The sequence below is a fragment of the Narcine bancroftii genome, chromosome 14, assembly GCF_036971445.1.
Source record: "Narcine bancroftii isolate sNarBan1 chromosome 14, sNarBan1.hap1, whole genome shotgun sequence".
NCBI classification, from domain to species: domain Eukaryota; kingdom Metazoa; phylum Chordata; class Chondrichthyes; order Torpediniformes; family Narcinidae; genus Narcine; species Narcine bancroftii.
Window position 1 is genome coordinate 32,966,541 of NC_091482.1, and position 19,979 is coordinate 32,986,519.

General features: G+C 44.3%; 1 protein-coding gene across 9 annotated transcripts in view; it reads left to right on the forward strand.

The window, feature by feature from the left end:
* Positions 1-19,979, forward strand: part of gtf2ird1 (GTF2I repeat domain containing 1) — a 235,753-nt gene that overhangs the window by 85,797 nt on the left and 129,977 nt on the right. For 8 of the 9 annotated variants that reach the window (XM_069910946.1, XM_069910941.1, XM_069910944.1 and 5 more), the window contains 5 exons: positions 2,383-2,524; positions 6,573-6,719; positions 7,097-7,280; positions 8,862-9,181; positions 18,554-18,652. In XM_069910946.1, the coding sequence (XP_069767047.1) occupies positions 2,383-2,524; positions 6,573-6,719; positions 7,097-7,280; positions 8,862-9,181; positions 18,554-18,652 (892 nt within the window). The remainder of the gene's footprint in view (positions 1-2,382; positions 2,525-6,572; positions 6,720-7,096; positions 7,281-8,861; positions 9,182-18,553; positions 18,653-19,979) is intronic. The other variant, XM_069910950.1, reaches the window with a different exon arrangement.

The following is a 19,979-nucleotide window of genomic DNA, read 5'->3' on the forward strand; positions in this document are numbered from 1 at the left end:
TGTCCCTCTTAATTAACTACCTCCAGAACAGTCTGAGCCTCTCTATTCTCCCTTCATACCTGCAACACCTTTTAGGGCAGCGTTCTGGCGACTCCTCAGCGCTATCATATGTCTATTATAGTATGCTGAGCAGACCACACTACGCTCTAGCTGAGGTCATACCAATAACCTTCCTGCTCTTGTGTTCGATGCCCCAATGAAAGCTGGTGTCCCTATTTCCTCCGTCATCATGGGGTATACCTCTGATGCCACCTTCAAGGATCTTTGAGCGTATTCTCTGTTCCACCATGCTTTCTCGGACTTTATGTTTATGTTTTGGCCTCACTAGTACTCCCCAATTGCATTACCTCACATTTATCAGGATTAGACCACATCTGCCACTTCTCAGCACATTTGACCAATGCATCAAAATTCCCCTCGAGCTGACGACTACCGTCTGTACCGTCATCCACCGATCTTCATGCCATCTCAAGTGTTCCTGGATTTGCGATGGGGAGGGTTGATGTGACGTTCCCTACACCCGGCCATGTGTGGACATTACCTGAAAATAACTTGAGCAAATATTGACGACACCCGGCTCAATCTCTCTCCACTCTGTCTTTCACATTTTCGCGCCCAATACTGGATATTCAGAAGAGTGAAACACGAAGGTCTGCAGGTGCCTTGATTGAAGTAGAAACACAATGCTGGAGAAACTCAGCAGGGCAAACAGTGCACTTTAAATAGCAAAGATAAAAGACACATAACCAAAACTCTTAGCCTGAGCCCTTCATCAAGGTGTAAAAATAGTACGGAGATGAGTTCACACCTTGATGAAGGGCACAGGCCTGAAATGTTGGTTATGTGTCTTTTATCTTTGCTATTAAAAGTTCGCTGTTTGCCCTGCAGAGTTTCTCCAGAATTGTGTTTTTACTGGATATTCAAAATCTTATTTCCAGTTAATTCATTGTCCAAGGCACCTACCACAGTCTCTATTTCCTCACCATCAACTCCTTCCTCCCTTTTGTCATCGTTTTTAAACCCAAATGAGATTGTTTGCAATTAGCTTTTGACTACAAATCTGTTCCACCAGAAAAACTCCCAAATTCCTTTTCTGCAACCTTAGTTGATTCCACTTCTGCTACACCTTGTCTTCTGCTGAAGCCATGTGTTTTGTTCCCTCCCTGTACCATTGTACATGACTGGCTTCCCATTTAACCCTCCCAAACATGAGATCTAAAACTCGAACGTCCACATCACAGCTGTATTTTTTTTTAAAAATGAAATTTAGATTTAGACATCCAGCATCCGTTTTGGTCCAAAAATCCATGCCACCAATTTACACCCCATTAACCTATACCGCCGGTACATTTCAAACGGTGGGAGGAAACTGGAGTCCCCGTGGGAAAACCCACGCCGACACAGGGAGAATGTACAAACTCCTTACACGTGGCGCGGGATTCGAACCCCGGTCCCAATCTCTGGCGCTGTAAAGGCATTGAGTTAACCGCTACGCCAACCGTGCTGGCCAGGCATCATCTCTGCGCTCACATTCCAGAATGACTTGGTTGTAAAATTCCAATTCTTGTTTTCAAATCCCTTTCTTCCCTCCCTGTCTCTGTGATCTTCTCCAATTCTGCCAATTCTTAAAGTGTCTCTATCTGGCCACCTGAGTACCCTTGATATTATGTGTGGCCCTCTGGGTGGCTGGACCTGCAGCAGCTGAGCATTAAAACTCTCATTCCTCTCCCTACAACTTCTAAAACTCTTATTCTACATCTCCTACTGTGCTATCGATTGAATTTGTTGACGTCTGCAAATTTGGCTCAATGACGGAATCTGCTCCACAAGACCCATGCATGCAAGACACAAGCTCACAGATATCCATCATCAATCCAGGTCATTAAAAACATTATAAGCAGTGGTACTGTAATTCAGTCAGGCAAAAATTGATCACAGCAAGGAAAGTAACAGAAACAGCAGTTGGCTGTGGAAGTGGTGTTTGATGAGCAAGCACTTAACATTGACTATGGAGGTAAAACTTCTTACAGGGAATGTTATTTCCACAGTAAATTTTCATTGGTGTTTTAAAAAAAAATGCAACTAACTTACAACGACACTCATTCTTTGAGTCTTTTCTGGCATTGATAAAAATGTGACATGCATCTAATTCCATCTACTGGCACCAGTTCTACAATAATTAACATCCTTGTTTAACAAAAACCTCTCCATTACAAGCTTGTCATGTGAACCCTCCACTCGGTATTGTTTCAGATTGCAGGATTAATTATGTCGAGCACTGGACAATGCAAGTGAAGTTGCTACTTTCTCTCTGTGCATAGTGTTAAGGTTCTGCCTAGCCCTACCCAGAGCTAAATTTTCTTTGTAATCTTTTATCTGCAGTGCACGGCGCTGTCGAAGTTAAACGCTGAAGTTGCCTGCATTGCCGTTCATGATGAAAGCACATTTGTCCTGGGAACAGAGAAAGGCAAAGTGTTTCTGAATGCCAGAAGAGAACTGCAAAAAGAATTTGTCAAGTACTGCGGTGAGTTTACACAACTTTGAACTGCTTTGTTGGGACAAACCAAACTGATGTTTGGCCTCCAGCCGGGCTGGGTGATGCACAATAACTCGTTCTAGTTATGAGCATATCATCATGGCTGCCCTGTCAGTGTAGAGCAGTGGTTCTCAACCCTTTTCTTCCCACTCACATACCACCTTAAACAATCCATTACTGAGCACCGATGGCAGAGGGATTACTTAAAGTGGTATGTGAGTGGAAAGAAAAAGGTTGAGAACCACGGATGTAGAGACATTGTTAGAACTCAGTGTTTTGGGTATCTTGTGAGATAAGAACCAACTACCCCCTCTTCACCAACCTCCCCTCAAAAAGGTGGACAAAGATAGTTACCTAGAACTCAAACCTTTGATGAAGCAGTAACCACGCTATGTAATCACTTCAGCACTTTGTGCTCTGCCATTGGCTTCATAGTAACTTGGCAGTTTGTTTAGTGATACAGCAAGCAATTAATTTCAAAGCAAGTTCACCACTGTTTGAAAAAGAGCAGAGAAGAACTTGTTATTCTAACTGGCATTTATCCCATATCTAGATAATCAAATGCCAACTAGCTCGTGTTCAACTATTTGTGGGAGCATGAAGCACATATATTTGCTGCCTTCTGAGTCTACAAAATAAAAGTGACTGCACTTCAAATGCACTTCACTAACTGTGAGCTGCCCTGGATATTCTGGAGTGGTCCTTGTCTGTGGTCTTTTTGAGGAACACATGCAAATTTTCAAATTAACTAGGAGTCTGTCAAAGGCTGAAGGAGATGACTTCATTTAATCAATATGAAGGACTTTGAATAACCCTTCATTTTGTAAATAACCCCTATCCATGAGTTGGTGAAGAAGATTTTGATGATAAACAAAGACAATTTCTAAATCCTGCTTGGAAAAATAGGACAAGGCTGTCTGAAGCCCATTTGGCACCCAGCTGTATGGTCCCTGAGAATAAAACGACACTAATTAGAGTATCCAAATGACCAAAGTATAAGTATTACAGTAAAACCCCTGGTATCCGGTACCTATGGGGATTGGTAGATGCCGAATAAACGAGTTTTCCAGTTGCTTGAGACTCACTCCTACAATGTCCAACTAATACACCTGCATTAAGAATAAATAGTTTAAAAGACAAAAATACTATACTGTACTTACATTGAACAAACTTCATGGCATGAATATATGAAACTTAAAGCATTTTACTTTAGTTTCCAGTCACATTCTTTGAAAACATTTAACCATTGCTGCATCTGCAGGTTCCTCCCCCTCCACAGAGCCGCCTGAAAGACGAACAATAACATTATAGATAATTAACCCCTCCCCCCGCCAACTTTACAGATAAAGCCTCTGTCCGTGGCGAATCTTACTAAGCAGGGATAAGGAGTCACGCCAACGGAGAGCGGCATCAACCAGCTCTTCATCGGGGGCGACACCTTTGCTACTTCACACAACTTTATTCAAACAGCTGCTACGAGCAAAGCCCGACCAAGGCCCTCCCTCCGCTGGCTGGATATTTGCTCCCATCTTCACCAAAGGTTTACGTGTTACTTCAGCGAACGTTTGCTTTCTACTAATTTAAACTTTTATTTATTCCTACTTATTTCTATTTATTTATTTATTTTCCTCAACTGTTTTTGCCAGTTGCTTGAATTCCAGATCACAGGGATTTTACTGTATTAATAATGGGCTAGTAATGGGTTGTTGACCATTCAGATGAGCTGGAGGATGTCAAATGCATGTTTTTATTTTGGAAAGGGAGAGAATAAGGTCCTGCACAGGAGATTAGTATACAAACTTAAAGCACATGGATTAGGAAGGATGGAATTGAGGTGAATAGAGAATTGGTGAATAGGAAGCAAGGAGTAGGAATAAATGAGTTCTTTTCCGAATGGCAGGCAGTGACTAGTGGGGGACCACGAGGCTCAGTGCTCGGACCTGTTATTTACAATTTATATCAATGACTTAGATAAGAGAATAGAAAACAGCATCTCCAAGTTTGCAGATGACACGAAGCTGGGTGGCAGGGTTAGCTGTGTAGAGGATGCAGGGTGACTTGGACAAGTTAGGTGAGTGGGCCAATGCATGGCAGATGCAATATAATGTAGATAAATGTGAGGTTATCTACTTTGGAGGCAAGAACAGGAGAGAAGATTATTACCTAAATGGTGTTGATTAAGAAAAGGGGAGATGCAATGAGATCTGGGTGTCGCTGTGCACCAGTCATTGAAAGTGGGCATGCAGGTAGAGCAGGCAATGAGTAAAACGAATGGCATGTTGGCATTCATAGCAAGAGGATTCGAGCAGCGAGGATCTACTCCAGGGCCTTAGTGAAACTACACCTAATGTATTGTGTACAATTTTGGTCTCCTTACCTGAGGAAAGGCATCCTTGCCATAGAGGGAGTACAAAGAAGGTTCACTAGATTGATACCAGGGATGGCAGGACTTACATATGAAGAAAGGCTGGATCGACTATGCTTGTACTCACTGGAACTTAGAAGATTGAGGGGGAATCTTATAGAAATGTATACAATTCTTAAGGGATTGCACAGGCTGAATGCAGGAAGGTTGTCCCCGATATTGGGGGAAACCAGAACCAGGGATCACAGTTTAAGGATCAGGGGGAAGTCTTTTAGGACTGAGATTAGAAAAAAAAAATTCTCTCAGAGAGGGGTGAATCTGTGGAATTCTGCCACAGGAAATGGTTGAAGCCAATTACTTATCTATATTTAAGAGGGAGTTAGATATGGACCTTGTGGCTAAGGGGAATCAGGGGGTACAGGGAGAAGGCAGGTACTGAGTAGACGATCAGCCGTGATCAAAATGAATGGTGGTGTAGGCTTGAAGGGCCAAATGGCCTACTCCTGTACCTATTTTCTATGTTTCTAATTGAGGACCAAGCAAGCATGCTGTTATTTTCAGCGGTTTTACCCCATTAATGCCATTGAGAGAAATTTACTGAGGCGTTTCTAGTGAAAGATGATCATCTGCATTACACTGGAGGCTATTTCATTTTTGGTTGAGAGCAACGGTGGCTGAGGTCAGGAGAGAGGCCCATTGCCTCTTGCAGTGGGAAGGAGAATAAGCATGAGTATCCCATCCTCTTGCGCTTGGCTGGCCTGTGTTTGTTCAGGCTTACAAATAAAGTTTAATGGGATTGAATACCACTTAGGATAAAGCTAGTTCATCAATACCACCAAACTTGAAATACTTGTCACCGTTAAATTGTCAAATTCTCTGGTAAGTTCATACAACTCTGTACTCCTTTGCCTGATGTTTGAGTTTCCAGAACTGGTACACTTCCTTCTATAGCATCTCATTGTAGAAGAAGGATGTGTAAATGGAGTGGACCTGCTAGCATAAAGCCGTTGGAAATGTGCTGTTTGAGAGCTCACTTTAGTGAAACTGTATATACTCGTGTAATCGTCAAAGTTTGGGTCCAATCTTTCGGGTCAAATTTGTGGGGGTTGACTTTTACATGGATACTTTTTTTGACTTAAATCCCTGCGTCGTTCAAGGTGTCGGGTGCTCGGATGGTCGGGACTGGGTGGTAAGTCCACGGTCAGAGCCTCGGAAGTTCTGGTGGGCGGGTGGCCAAGGCGAGGATCTGCTATCGGGGCGTCGGGAGCTCCAGTGGACGGCTGGCCGGGGTGAGGATCTGTGTTCGGGGTGTTGGGAGCTCTGGTGGGCGGGCAGCCGGGGTGAGGATCTGTGGTCGGGGCGTCGGGTGCTCTTGTGGGCAGGCGGCTGGGGCATCAGGAGCTCAGATGGGTGGGCAACTTGGGTGTCGGGAGCTTGGATGGGTGGGCAGTTGGGGTGTCGGGAGCTCGGATGGGTGGGCAATCGGGGCCAAAAACAATGGTCTCGACTTGTACATGGGATATATGGAAAATATGCGATTTTGGGGCCAAAACAGGCGGGTCGACTTTTACACGATTACACGAGTTTAAACGGTAACCATTAATAATCATTAATTGAAAGGTGGCTGTCACTAACCTTTGACTGTGAACTAAACGTGTCTCTATCCTGCAGCAAGCTGGAATGCACAACTACGGGGGATGGAGATGTTGAAGATGGTGGCAGAGAATGGGCGGAACATGCAGAGGGACTCGTTAGATCCCATGAGTGATGTTTATGTGCTGCGGAAAATGGTGGAAGAAGTGTTTGCTGTGCTTTACAGTGAGTGTTTACTGTCCCCCTGGGCAAGTCAGTGCCCTAGATATTGATGGTGCCTGGCTCCACCTGGCAGTTTTGATGCTACTATTTTCTTTCTTGCTGCTGGGAGAGTAATTCCAAAGCTGCTGGTTCTGCTGGGGATCTGCAGCACGAGACTGTCCCGCCGGGGACAGAGGAGCTGCCATTTGAGGGGAGGTGTCCCTCACACACGTGGTGTCTGTTCCGACAGGACTGAAAACAAAAATATCTGTTTTAAACTATTACTGCAACATTGGTGATGTTTCATCTGCATGAAGTAATGTGATATTACTTTTTAAAAATTGCCAATTTATTCTCTAGAGTTTTAATATAAGTAATGACCAATCCCCACTTGATTTCAGGTGAGGCTCTGGACAAATCCACAATTGTTCCTGTGCCTTATGAGAAGATACTGAAGGACCCACCTTCTATCGTTGTTCACGGGTTGCCTGACGGGGTCTGCTTTAAGCGACCTTCTGAATACGAAGCTCAAACTCTGAAAAGGATCTTGGAGCGAAGTAATAGAATTCGATTTACTGTGAAAAGGTAATTTCATAGATGAGTACTCCTGACAAGATGAAAGGACCAATTGACATTTGTGGGGGGATGGAGTGGGTTTGAAAGATTAACCAATTGCCTGACAACCTGACAGGTGACAAAGAATATAACCGTGGGGCACCTCTGTTGGTGTTGCAATTAGCCCAACACCTCCATGGCGCCAGCGATTGGGACCGGGTTTCGAATCCCGCGCTGTCTGTCAGGAGTTTGTACATTCTCCCTGTATCTGTGTGGGTTTTCTCTGAGGACTCTGGTTTCCTCCCACCCTTCGAAAAATACAGGGGGGTGTAAGTTAATGGGGGTGTAAATTGGGCGGCACGGACTCGTGGGTTGAAATGGTCTTGTAACTGCGCTAAATTTAAAATGGAGACCTTCCGTTGGTCCCATGATATTCTAGTGGATTTCCCAGCCTCTGATATACTTTTGAAGTCTGGTCACTGTTGTAATGTGCAAAGTACAGAAATGGATAATAAATAATAAATTTGTGCATAATAAATTCCCTTGATCAGCAATGTGATTCTGACCAGATCATGTCTGAGTATGGATATTGGTCACTATTTACTGAACAATGCTGTGCCATCTCTTTCGTAACTTAGGGTAGATAAAACTTGTTTTAAAGTCTCATGGAAAGATAGTTCCTCCAACTTCCTCCAGTGCCACCCTGCAGTGTCAGCCTGCATTGCGGTGTCATTAAGAGAAAGATGGCCAGGACAATCGGCTGGCTGGATCAAGCAGTGCTGCTCTTGCACCTGGTACTCCCAGCTTGTCTCCCATCCCAGTACTGACCTAGCCTGCGTCTGCTTGCCTGGGAGGGTGAGGAGGAAGCTCCCTCCCCAAGTCTGTTGAAATCTGATTTGAAGGGGAAGAGGTCGATCTTAATTTGTGTTGTCGATGTGGAATCTGAATTCTTAGTGGTTTTTTTTTAGGGTGACATTAGGCCCTTCAAATTGCCGTGTAAACTGGGCAATCTTTCCCGGTTAGCGCCCCAGTTATGCAGCAGTTAGAAAGGGTCTGACCTGGTCAACCCCGTCGGAATCCAACCGGGTCCCTGACCTACCTCAGAGGTAGTCAAGGAACCCAGTTAAACTCACCTAGGTCACGTCCACAGGAAAGTGGCTGACCCGCTCATTCTGGTGACACACGTGTGCGCCACTGGGCAGCCAGCATCTGAACATCAGGCAGTACTTCCGGTGAGTACATGACATGTCATTATGGGGGGGGGCGGAATCCCCCTTAAATCGCCAAGTTGACGATTTAATGTGTAGATTCCCCAACGATTTGAAAGGTGCTTCCAGCCCCTGTAATCGCACCCAGGTCCCAGGAGGGCCACCAGTTACGCTGCAGTTTGAAAGGAGCTAATGAGAGTTGGAAATTTGGATTATATAATAATAAGGTTATCTTTGACTTCCACTTTTCCACAATATCCAATGCATGTATTTCTTATTCAATACCTAAATCTCAGGGTGAATGCTTCTACAGTATATATTGTAATATAAATGGATGAACTTGTAGCCAGTAATATTCCCATTTATTTTCGTGTCACCTCTGGCCCTTATTGCACACCTCTAGATCATTGGACGAGGATATCCAAGAACTAAGGACTTGCGTGGATCTGAATCGGGAAATACAGCCTGGAAAAAGCATCTGTGACTTTAATCGGGAGAGTCCCATGGCTAAACTATCCAATCATGACACAAGCAATGTACGGACACCACCACAATTTCTTTATGAACTCCCAGGATCCAGAATCCCATTGGAGTTAAACCAGGAACTGCTCACTAGTGTGGGATCCACTACGAACTTTAACCACGAGCTTTCACCCACTGGCACCTCAGTCCTGATGGATTCAAAGAAGCTGCCTCCTGCACGGGACTGCGCTGATGACACTGGTAAAGGCCTTTTTTTTAATTTGGGGGGACATAAGCAAGCAGCAGTTGTCTAAAATCAATGGTAACAAGTGAGCTGATGGTTTCCGATTCACAGGACAGGGTTAGAAGATGAGAGAGAGCCGATTGTTTCAGAATAAGCCTTCTTCCACCATGCCAAATAACCTCCCTCCCCTCCACCTCCAACTGTATCCTCCCTGCACTATTTCCCCAGGCCTCTGTCTGAACTGGAACCAAGCCCTGAATTCATGGATGAAAAGCTGGGCGCTGCATGGGAATTTCTGGTCTGCTAGCTGTAGGGCCAATTTATTCCAAAGGCATCTCCAGACCAGTTGGGTCAGAAGCAAGGAGAATTGTTTGATGTGTTGTGTATCAGGAACTGGCCATAATTTTAAGGCAGCAGACAGTTTTAATGAGAGGACTCTGAGCAGCGTGGACGAACTGCGAGCTCTTGGGGTCCGTGTCCAGAGGACACTCAAAGCTACTGTATAGGTTGCTAGTGTTGTTAAGCTGTATGAGTCTTCATTAACTGTGTGATTGAGTTTAAGCCTTAAAAGGCATTAGTTAGAACCCACTTGAAATACTGTATTCAGTTCTGGTCACCTCATTACGGAAAGGATGTGGATGCTACAGAGAGGGGGCAGAGGAGATTCACAAGGATGCTGCCGGGATTGGAGAGCACGTCTCATGAGGATAAGCTGAATGGACTTGGTCTTTTCTCCTTGGAGCCACAGAAGATGACAGGTGGACTGATAGAGGTGGACAAGAGGATGGGAGGCGTTGATCATGTGGGTGGGCAGAAGCTTTTTCCCAGGGCTCAACGGGCATTGTTTTAAGGTGCATGGGAGGATGTAAGAGGTAGGTTTTTCCACACTGAGAGTGCATGGAATACACAGCGGGCAACAATGGTGGAGGCAGGCACAGAGGATCTTTTAAGAGACTATTCAATAGGTACACGGAACTGAGAAAATTGGAGTCGATAATTAAGTTGGCACAACACTGTGGGCTGAAAGGCCTGTAGATTTCTGATGTTCTTTAATCCCGAGTCTGAACTGTGTTTGAAAAATTCAAGCCTTGTTCCCCCTGAATCAAGAACATCACTTGCAAGTTTGGAATACTGTGTGCAGTTCTGGTCTCCAAATAATAGGAAAGATATAAATAAGGTAGAGAGGGTGCAAATAAGGTTTACTAAAATGCTGCCTGGCTTGAAGTATCTAGAATGTGGAGAAATATTGAGTAGACTGGGACTTTATTCGTTGGAGCGTAGAAGGTTGAGAGGGGATTTGATAGAGGTATTTAAAGTTATGAAGGGAATATATAGAGTAGATGTGAATAGGCTCTTTCTCTTGAATATAGGGGAGATTGGAACAAGGGGTCATATGTTAAGGGTTAGGGGGAAAAACTTTAGGTAACATAAGAGGAAGCTTCTTCACTCAGAGAGTGGTGGCTGAGTGGAATGATCTTCCAGAAGAGGTCATTGTGGCAGGGTCAATTCTGTCATTTAAGAAGAAGTTAGATGAGCACCTGGATGTGAGGGGGTTGGAGGGTTATGGGTAGGGGGTGGGTAGGTGGAACTGGTTGGAGTTTCACATAAATCGGTGCGGACTAAAAGGGCTGACATGGCCTCTTTCCGTTCTGTAATGGTTATATGGTTATACGTTGGTGCCTGATTAGTGTGCTTGCTGCTTGCTGTCACGCTCCTGTTCCAGGACTGGGGCAGTGCAGCAGGTGAACTATACAGTGTCTGTTGGGGTCTGCTTTGCTGAAGCTGAATCCCTTCAAGTTGCAACACAAGTTGGGGGAAAAGCCTGGAGTTTTCTTTCCTAGACAGTGTTTTTGTGAGCACTTGTATGTACTTGGAGTTTCAAAATAGCCACTCAGAGCCCAGTCCGAAATTGATGGTTGGCAGCGCAGCATAACTGGAATGGCCTCTTTATCCCAGTGGTTTACACGTTAATCCTTTGAAAAAAAAGCTAGACATGAGGGGTGAAACCAGCAAAATAGGCACCAACAATGAGGTAAGTGTCAGCTGCAAACGTCCAGATAAAAACTGGTGAAAGGGCAAATAGTCCAGGACTATGCGTCCTATTCTATTCCTTCCTTCCAATCATTCTATTAGCAAAACCCATAACGGCATGGAACTCTCTTCAATGTCCCTGCATCGATGTCCATGGCCTACTGTGGAGCAGGACTCCAGTACTGGATTAACTCCTGCCACACCAAGGACCAGGTTGAACATTTTGTCAAACATTAGCATTTGAGGTGCAGAATCTAACATTTGGAGGGGCAAATATAGTTGTGATAGTCAGTGTCTTCTCCCCACTCCCTGGGAAATCTAGACCAGGAGGGCATAGGTCTAAAATGAAAGCAGAGACATTTAAAGAAGATCTGGGAGGGATGTTTTTCAGACATTGAGTGGTGGTTATCTGGAACAAGCAGAGGTAAAGGAAGCAAATACAACTGTATTTAAAGAATGTTTGGATAAGAAAAGTAAAGAGACTTAATGTAGGCAAATGGGATTAACATAGATGAGATGTGCTGAAAGAGACCATTTTGGTGCCTCTTCATCTAACTGCTACAATAATGATCAGGGTCTGCAAGTTATGATTCAAATCTGCCCTGGTACCTTCCCTTCAATAGCAGGGATGGTACTGAATATTCTGACCCAAGAAATGTTGACTCATTCACCACCATGTCATTCATTAAGATGATCTTGGGCAGAAAAGGATTCTGAGTGGAGTTCGATGAGGGCTTCATCGGTTAGCAGATGTGTGGCACCCTGCTCATTACCCAAGAACTCTACTTAAAAATTCCCCTTCAGCTGAGAATGGCTCCTCATTAAAATTGCCACCTTTATCTCCTTGGGATGTTCCAGAGCATTTCATAATTAATCACATTCTCTTTCAAGTGCAGTGACCTTCCATTACATGGTTGATTATGGTTCCATAAACACTCGTGGGATTTATAAAGGTTTAATCTATTTTGATACTACTACTTAATGAAGGAATTTTGGGCAGGATGTTGCATCATGTTCTTACTAAATGACTACTGTGATATCCCTGTGACCAAGCTAGATCTAGACAATATAGCAATACCACAGTATGACAATGAAACTTTAGCCTAGATTCTGACCAGGCTTCTCCAGCTCTGCCCCTGCAGTTTGTGGAAGGTCAGCCGGTACTACTTAAGCACTTGGATGAGCTCTCCCCCGATCTGATGAAGCTTGTCAGGAGGGCAAGGCGAAGCCTGTGGAAAGTTCCAGGGTCTGAAATTGATCTAACAGTGTTAGCAGCTGAGCCAAACTGACTGCAACTTTGATCAGTGCACTTGTCACATAATGTTTGTAACAAAACATTTGTTGTGATGAAGCGGACCTGCTTGCTCTGTGGACTTCAAATTGTTCACAGCAAAACACCACTCACACATCAGTTTGGCATGTTCTTCAGTGGTTTCTTTTCAAAATATATACATTTTTTTCCTCCATTGTGAATTATGCAAAATGTAATCCTAGGAATGAATTGATAATGGCCATAAAGCAAGAGACAGCCAATTCACCTCAAGGTCAAAATTAAACCGACTGGCCTACTGGCAATGGCCATAAAGCAAGAGACAGCCAATTCACCTCAAGGTCAAAATTAAACCGACTGGCCTACTGGCAATGGCCATAAAGCAAGAGACAGCCAATTCACCTCAAGGTCAAAATTAAACCAGCTCTTAATTGTAAGAAATGCTTGTTCATTTTAAGGTAATCCTTAAATACTTTAATAATGACCAGGAAAGGTGCATGCCATTCCTTGCAATTAGAAAAGAGCAGTTAAATATCCTGCTGGTCTAATTTTAAATCCAGTCACCAGTCTTTTCAACACAGAGGACCAGTGGATATTTCCTGCAATAACTCTCTCTCTGACTTCCAATAATTGTCACATGCAGTCTCTTCAAATTAATATATTGGCAATTGAACCAGTTGGTCTAAGGGCTAAAGTTGCTTGTTCAAGGAAGGAAGGAATGCCAGAGTGCTTTTGGTTTAAGCACGAGCCATGTTTTTCTTTGACGCTCAGCCACTATAGAATTTATTGAATGAATAAGTCTGTTTTAACGTTGTTCAGCTAATGAGATAAAACAGCCTTCCCTTGATATGGTAAACCCCCCCCAACAATAACAGGTGTCCAGTTGAAAATTGACTCAAGCTAGAGTAATGCAATATCATGCTCATTTACGGATGTCTTGGGTCTATTGAGAAATTCAGTCCCTGACATATCAGCAAAATGTTTGTCCTAGCACTTTTTTTCCCAGCTGGAAAAAAAATCTCTCAAACGGTTGTTAACTGTAGTGCCACATGCAATATCTGCAGCAGTGAGATTTTCAACCAAACTGGTTTGAAAACAGCTGTTGATTGCCCCAAGAACTAACAGCAAATAGACCATTGGCCTGGCTATGTCCAGAGCCAAACCTTGAGCTGAATGCTTTGTCTCCACTGAGACCTGTGACCTTGTGATGCACTGTAGAGACAGTAAGCAGACACAAAATTCGGAAGACTGAACAAAAGGCTTTATTCTACTTAAAGTCTCTGCTGTAGTTAGCTGCAACTCCATGTGACTGACCTCGAGTAGCCAGATGTGGCTTATATCCCAGCGGATGATTGGCAGTTGACTGGGTGGGGCTTGGTTCATTCAGGTTGGCTGATTGACAGTCGGCCAGGCGTGGTCTGTCTTCCGGTGATCTTCCTGCAGGTACACAGGTCGCCCCCTGGAGTAGGCTAGCAGTGTATCACCACAGACCTCTTACAGGCGTACAAGGTGTGATGAGATTGCACTTGGAGTGTGTGCAGTTCTGGTCTCCCGTGCCATTAGGATGGAAAGGGTTCGACAAAGATTCCCTAGGATGTTACCAAGACTGAGGCGTTAGTGAGAAGGAAACAATAGGTTGGCCATGTTTCTCTGGTGAACAAGAGGCTAAGGAGCGATCTTATAGAGGTGTAAAAAATCATGAGGAGGTGGGCATTGATAAGGTGAATGGTCACAGTCTTTTTCCCAGGATAGTGGATTCTAAAACTAAAGGGCATAGGTTTAACGTAAGAGGGGAAAAATTTAAAGGGGTTCTGACGATGGTGGAATGAACTTCTAGAGGATCCGGGTGCAGTGACAACATTTAAAAGTTATTTAAATAGCAACATGGATAGATTTGGGCTAGAAGGGGCTGGCTCAGATACACATCTTGGTCGGCATGGGCAAACAGCCTTTTTGCATGTGGTCTAGCTTCGATGACTCTGTAACTCTATGGCTGACCAAGTGTACCTGGATGGCTCTAGTGAGGGACATTGTGGTTGGTAATGTACAGGTGAGTTTGCATGAAAAATTGCAGAGGTGGACTAGAAAATGTTTCAGTTTAAGTTGCAATTTGTATCAGTCGGTGATTGTGTCTGAAGTTGATCCCTGGGTGTGTCTTGCCTGTAGATTAAAATTCAGCTGCATCTGTGCGATTGAATATTAATTATGTAAGCACGGCCTTTCTCTGAATTGCAACATTTATGAAATGCAACCCAATGTTTCTGAGGGTTTGTGCAACATCACGTGCACGACACTTGGGGTGCAGGATGTGTATGAAGTAATCATTCATCGTTCATTATTAATTTGGAGCCAACTGAAACAACCAACTGAAAAACCTCACAAAGATAAGCGTATACAGAGCCGTTGTCATACCCACACTCCTGTTCGGCTCCGAATCATGGGTCCTCTACCGGCACCACCTACGGCTCCTAGAACGCTTCCACCAGCGTTGTCTCCGCTCCATCCTCAACATCCATTGGAGCGCTTACATCCCTAACGTCGAAGTACTCGAGATGGCAGAGGTCGACAGCATCGAGTCCACGCTGCTGAAGATCCAGCTGCGCTGGATGGGTCACGTCTCCAGAATGGAGGACCATCGCCTTCCCAAGATCGTGTTATATGGCGAGCTCTCCACTGGCCACCGTGACAGAGGTGCACCAAAGAAAAGGTACAAGGACTGCCTAAAGAAATCTCTTGGTGCCTGCCACATTGACCACCGCCAGTGGGCTGATAACGCCTCAAACCATGCATCTTGGCGCCTCACAGTTTGGCGGGCAGCAACCTCCTTTGAAGAAGACCGCAGAGCCCACCTCACTGACAAAAGGCAAAGGAGGAAAAACCCAACACCCAACCCCAACCAACCAATTTTCCCCTGCAACCGCTGCAATCGTGTCTGCCTGTCCCGCATCGGACTTGTCAGCCACAAACGAGCCTGCAGCTGACGTGGACTTTTTACCCCCTCCATAAATCTTCGTCCGCGAAGCCAAGCCAAAGAGAAGAGATTAATTTGGAGCATTTTTTGGGGGGACATTAACACAGACCTGCAAATTCATCGCAGCATTTTAAAGGCTACCTAACCTTTACTCTCTCACTAGATTTTTGGTATGCTAAGACTCAGGGCACGATGTACAAAAAAACCTGTCTTTGTGATTCCTAATGAGGTGCATGACCACTTCTTAGTACTACGAATCCTCCTGTAGAGCTTTGAATGGGTGCATTGCACCACCTGGGGCTTGAAGACCAGTGTGGAAAGGAGAGCAGAATGCTACCAAGGACTCTAAGAGCGAGAGAGAGAAGGAGATAGAGGTAGGGAAGGACTCAGGTCTACGGTTGTGAGGAAAAGAGTCTGGAAAGGGAGAAAGAAAGTGTGTAAGTGAGCAAGGATTGAACAGCTGCTGGATACTGTGGGGAAATGTGAGATTAAATACTTTGGTGGGAAGAATAGAAAAGCAGAATGCTGTTAAAATGGAGGGGCACAGTAGAACACTGCTTCACAGTCTGTGTGTTTTTGTTAAAAGCATTAAGGAATGAATTAGGAAAGCAAATGGAATGTTATCCGATATTGCAGATGGATGAAATATAATAATAAATAAGTTGTACTCAAACAAGCAGGCTAGTATCACGTTTGGAGATCACACCTGGAATATTGGGGATGTATAGTCTTATTGAAGGAAGACTGCCTTGCACTGGTGCCAGTTTAGTGAAGGCTTACCTCATTGATTTCTGAGAGGATGGGATTGGCCTGCATGAAACGATTGAAATGCCCCATATTGAAGTTTCAGAAGATGGAAAATTGAGACTTGCATTAACCAGGATATCTTTGACCAATTGATTTAGGTTGCTGTCACACCCCTGGGTGCACACATAACGATGGATTTATCAGCCCTATGCGAGGCCAGACAGTGCCTGCTCTAGGGGTTCTGCACTGGCCGGGTGCTCGGTACCTCTTCTCCCCAAACCGCTTGAGACCTTTGTTAACCCGTCTCACAACTGGATTGTGCTGGCATTCCAAATTAATCAACTCTGTCTCATTTGCAGAAGGCTATCCTGGAACCTACACACATTCAGTTGTTCCCTCTGTGTCACCTTCAATAGGACATCACCTTCAATCAGCCTTCATTACATTTAAACATCTTAGTTGATATCTAAATGCAATGAGTTATGTTCCAATGTTGGTCTTTCAACATAAATTTCTGTATAGTGGCTCCATATAAAATATAACAACCAGTAATTGGATCATATTATGACCTGCATTTAGTGATCAGTGCATAATGTAGCTTTCTTTTAAAATAGACGATCGCCTTCCTAATTTGGGATGTCAGTCAGTAAAATATATTTTTGGACTTTATGTCTCTAGGAAAGGAAGCAAATCAGTCAGATTGAGCCCAAATCATAGCCTGCTTTACCAGACCCGGGCAAAAACGGCAAGAGAACTCAGGCTGCCATCAAATACACTGTCACCATTGTCTCTGGACAAAGGTTGAGCTACTTCTGCTCTGGTACTTTGGTGACCAATATGGGAACTGTGGACTCTTCAGCAGATGCTTAACCTTGTGGGTGGTGGTGTTGTGAGGTGATGTGTTCTTGGCCTCCTTGTGCTGCCAACAATTCTTTCCCAAATATTCCTCTTCCATTGATTGTGGCTCAGGATTCCCAGTAGTTGGTGAAGATGTTGCATGACTTCAAGGAGGCTTTGAGCACACCCTTGATTCTTTCCACCTGGTCCACCTGGTAGTCTCTTTTTGTGACAGAGCGTGCAGTACTGTCCCTTTTAGGATTCTGGGCGAAGCATGCGAATGACCACTGAGTGTAAAGTGAGCCCTCAGTAACTGGGATGTTGGCCTGACAGAATACCGATGAAGTAAACATTTAAAAAAAAAGCTGCGGCAGATGTTGGACAGAAACGGAAAATGATTTGTCAGGCACTGCTCGGCTTCTCCTTCATTGGCATTATCTCCCCATTATATTGAGGTGCCTGCTGTAGGTAGGTTAAGGAACATATACAGTAAAAACCCTAGTATCCAGCACCTAGGTGGATTGGTAGATGTTGGATAACAGTATTTTCTGGTTGCCTGAGGCCTACTCTTACAAGAAATGCTGGAGGAATTCAGTTGGTCTTTACAGCATCTATAGGAGACACAGATATTGTGGTAAATCACTGTTATGCTATAATTGGTTGCTGCTGGCTGGACACGCCTCCTGAAACCGATCCTACCCATAGCTCCCCATTCCACTTTGCCTTGATCAGTCAATGAGGTTGATGGCTGTTCCAGTCTATAGTCAATGAAAGCCTGAAAGTTACACAACTCCAGTCCTTTGTGATTATTGATGGTGCATCAGACGTATTGCCGACGTTTCAGGCCTGAGCCCTTCTTCAAGGGAAAATCAGAAAAGGCGGTTCTGCTTTTTAGCCCCAACAAGTCCACTCTGACCATCCAACACTGCTCACATTAACACACGTCCCATTTTACCCTCCCCCCATTCTCATCAGTTCCTGTCAGATTCTGTGTCTTACCCACACGTAGGAGTAATTGCCACCTCACCTTATGGAGGAAGCCCACAATCATTGAGAATATGGCGACTTTGCAGAGGTCAGGATTTAACTCAGGTTACCAGCTGCACTGTGGTGCTTGTCCACATCTTTGGAGATATCGCCTCCATACAACATGGGACTAATTATAATTAATTGGATTAATAAAGAATCTTTAAATCGGACTTGTTAAAGTGTTTGTCTCAGGAGGCCCTCACATTTAAGTTGAAATGCTTCTCTTTCCCCTCACTCCTTCCCCTAGTGTGCAGATGTCTGTGGCAGGTGCAAGTACCTCACTGTGGTTGAGGTTGAAGCCTCTGAACCAGCGAGGATGGGTTCATAAAGTAAGGGAATTTCTTGTTAAAAGAGGAAATAGAACCTTTCAGGAGTCAACTCTCTGTCACATCCTGTCAGTGAGTTGGAAATGGGACAATCAATGAGCGGCCACCTCCCTAGTTTCAGGACAGTGTTCTCTGCCTGGCTCCACCTCCATGCTAACTGTGTTCTCCTCATTTCTAGGTAAAAATACAACAGGGTTTATTGGTGAACTCAGCAACATCTCTCAACATTCACACGTTTCAAAGCGGCTTCTTTTTTCTATAGTACACGATAAAGCAGGTAACACATTTTACATGTTCTCTCGGGAGCATAGATGGGAGGTGGTCTTGACAGAGCTCTGAACAGTAAGGGTCCTCCAAGGAATCTTTGCTGCTCCTTTCAATGCAGGGCAGAGCCAGAAGGTCTGCCCATCCTTTGGGGAAATGGGTGATGCCCCGGTTAACTGGCTTCCTGAATGGTGCCGTGTCCCATAGGATTGTAGACCACAGGGAGCTGGAAGTTCCTGCTCTAGGAAGGTGTCTGAATTGGAGAAGTAGACTGTGATTAGTCACAGATTGCTGTTCCCACGTCCCATTTTAGCAAGGGAGAATTTCCTCCCGGCCAATCTGGGAAATCCCAAGAGGCCCTTTCACACCTGCTTTCCCTTTATCCTCCAGAGGGAATGACATTTGTTCTACGTAAAAGGCAAATATCTCCTATGATCTTTCGCCTTCCACACCTTGAAGCTGCCGCACTAGTTTCTTCAGAATTTTGCAATGAAATCTACCAGAAAACTCCACAACAACAAAAGAAAAAATTGCATTTGTATATTCTAAACGTCCCAAGATGTTTCATGGGAAATTAGGCAAACAAAAATGCCTTTGAGCCTCAAAAGGAGATGGGATGCACGTACCAATAGCTTGGTTAATAATGTAGGATTTAAGGAGACACAGTAAGAGTTTTGAGGAGGTTTTCCGAGCTTGACAGTTGAGGTGATGAGCTCTCCATGCTCACTTGATGCCTGTGGACCAACCCCTGCATTTACCTTGTGTCTGCAGAACCCTGGAGAGGTTTCCTACTAATTTATTCATTTGCTTCCAATACTTACTGCCTATTCCAAGTCGGGGAAATTCATGAAATATGTCCAGAAACATTTTCCCATTTGGAGATGGTTATATAACTGTAGTTTGAGACTTTTGAGCTAAATCTGTACTACATAGTGATTATAGGATTGTTTGTTGATTGAGAGTAATTACACAAGTGCAATTCTTGCAGTGACCTGTTACCTACGTGCACTCTTTATTGGAACCATTGATACAGTTATGTATTTATTACTGATGAGGCTATTTGGTTACAAGACTTCTAAACCTTGCATCAGAAACAGACCCACAGGGATATCCAGTGTAATGCACAAAGTTCCATAAAGTCTCAGAGTTGTACAGCATTGAAACAGGCCTTTCGCTCCATTGCCTCTATGCCACCACATCCTGCCTGTCTATGACTGATGACACCTACCTGCATTTATTCCATAAATCTCTCACCGCTGCTCACTCAAGATGCTGCTAAAATGTTGTTACTGTTCCCGCCTCCACTGCAGCTCATTCCAGACACAAACTACTCCAAATGT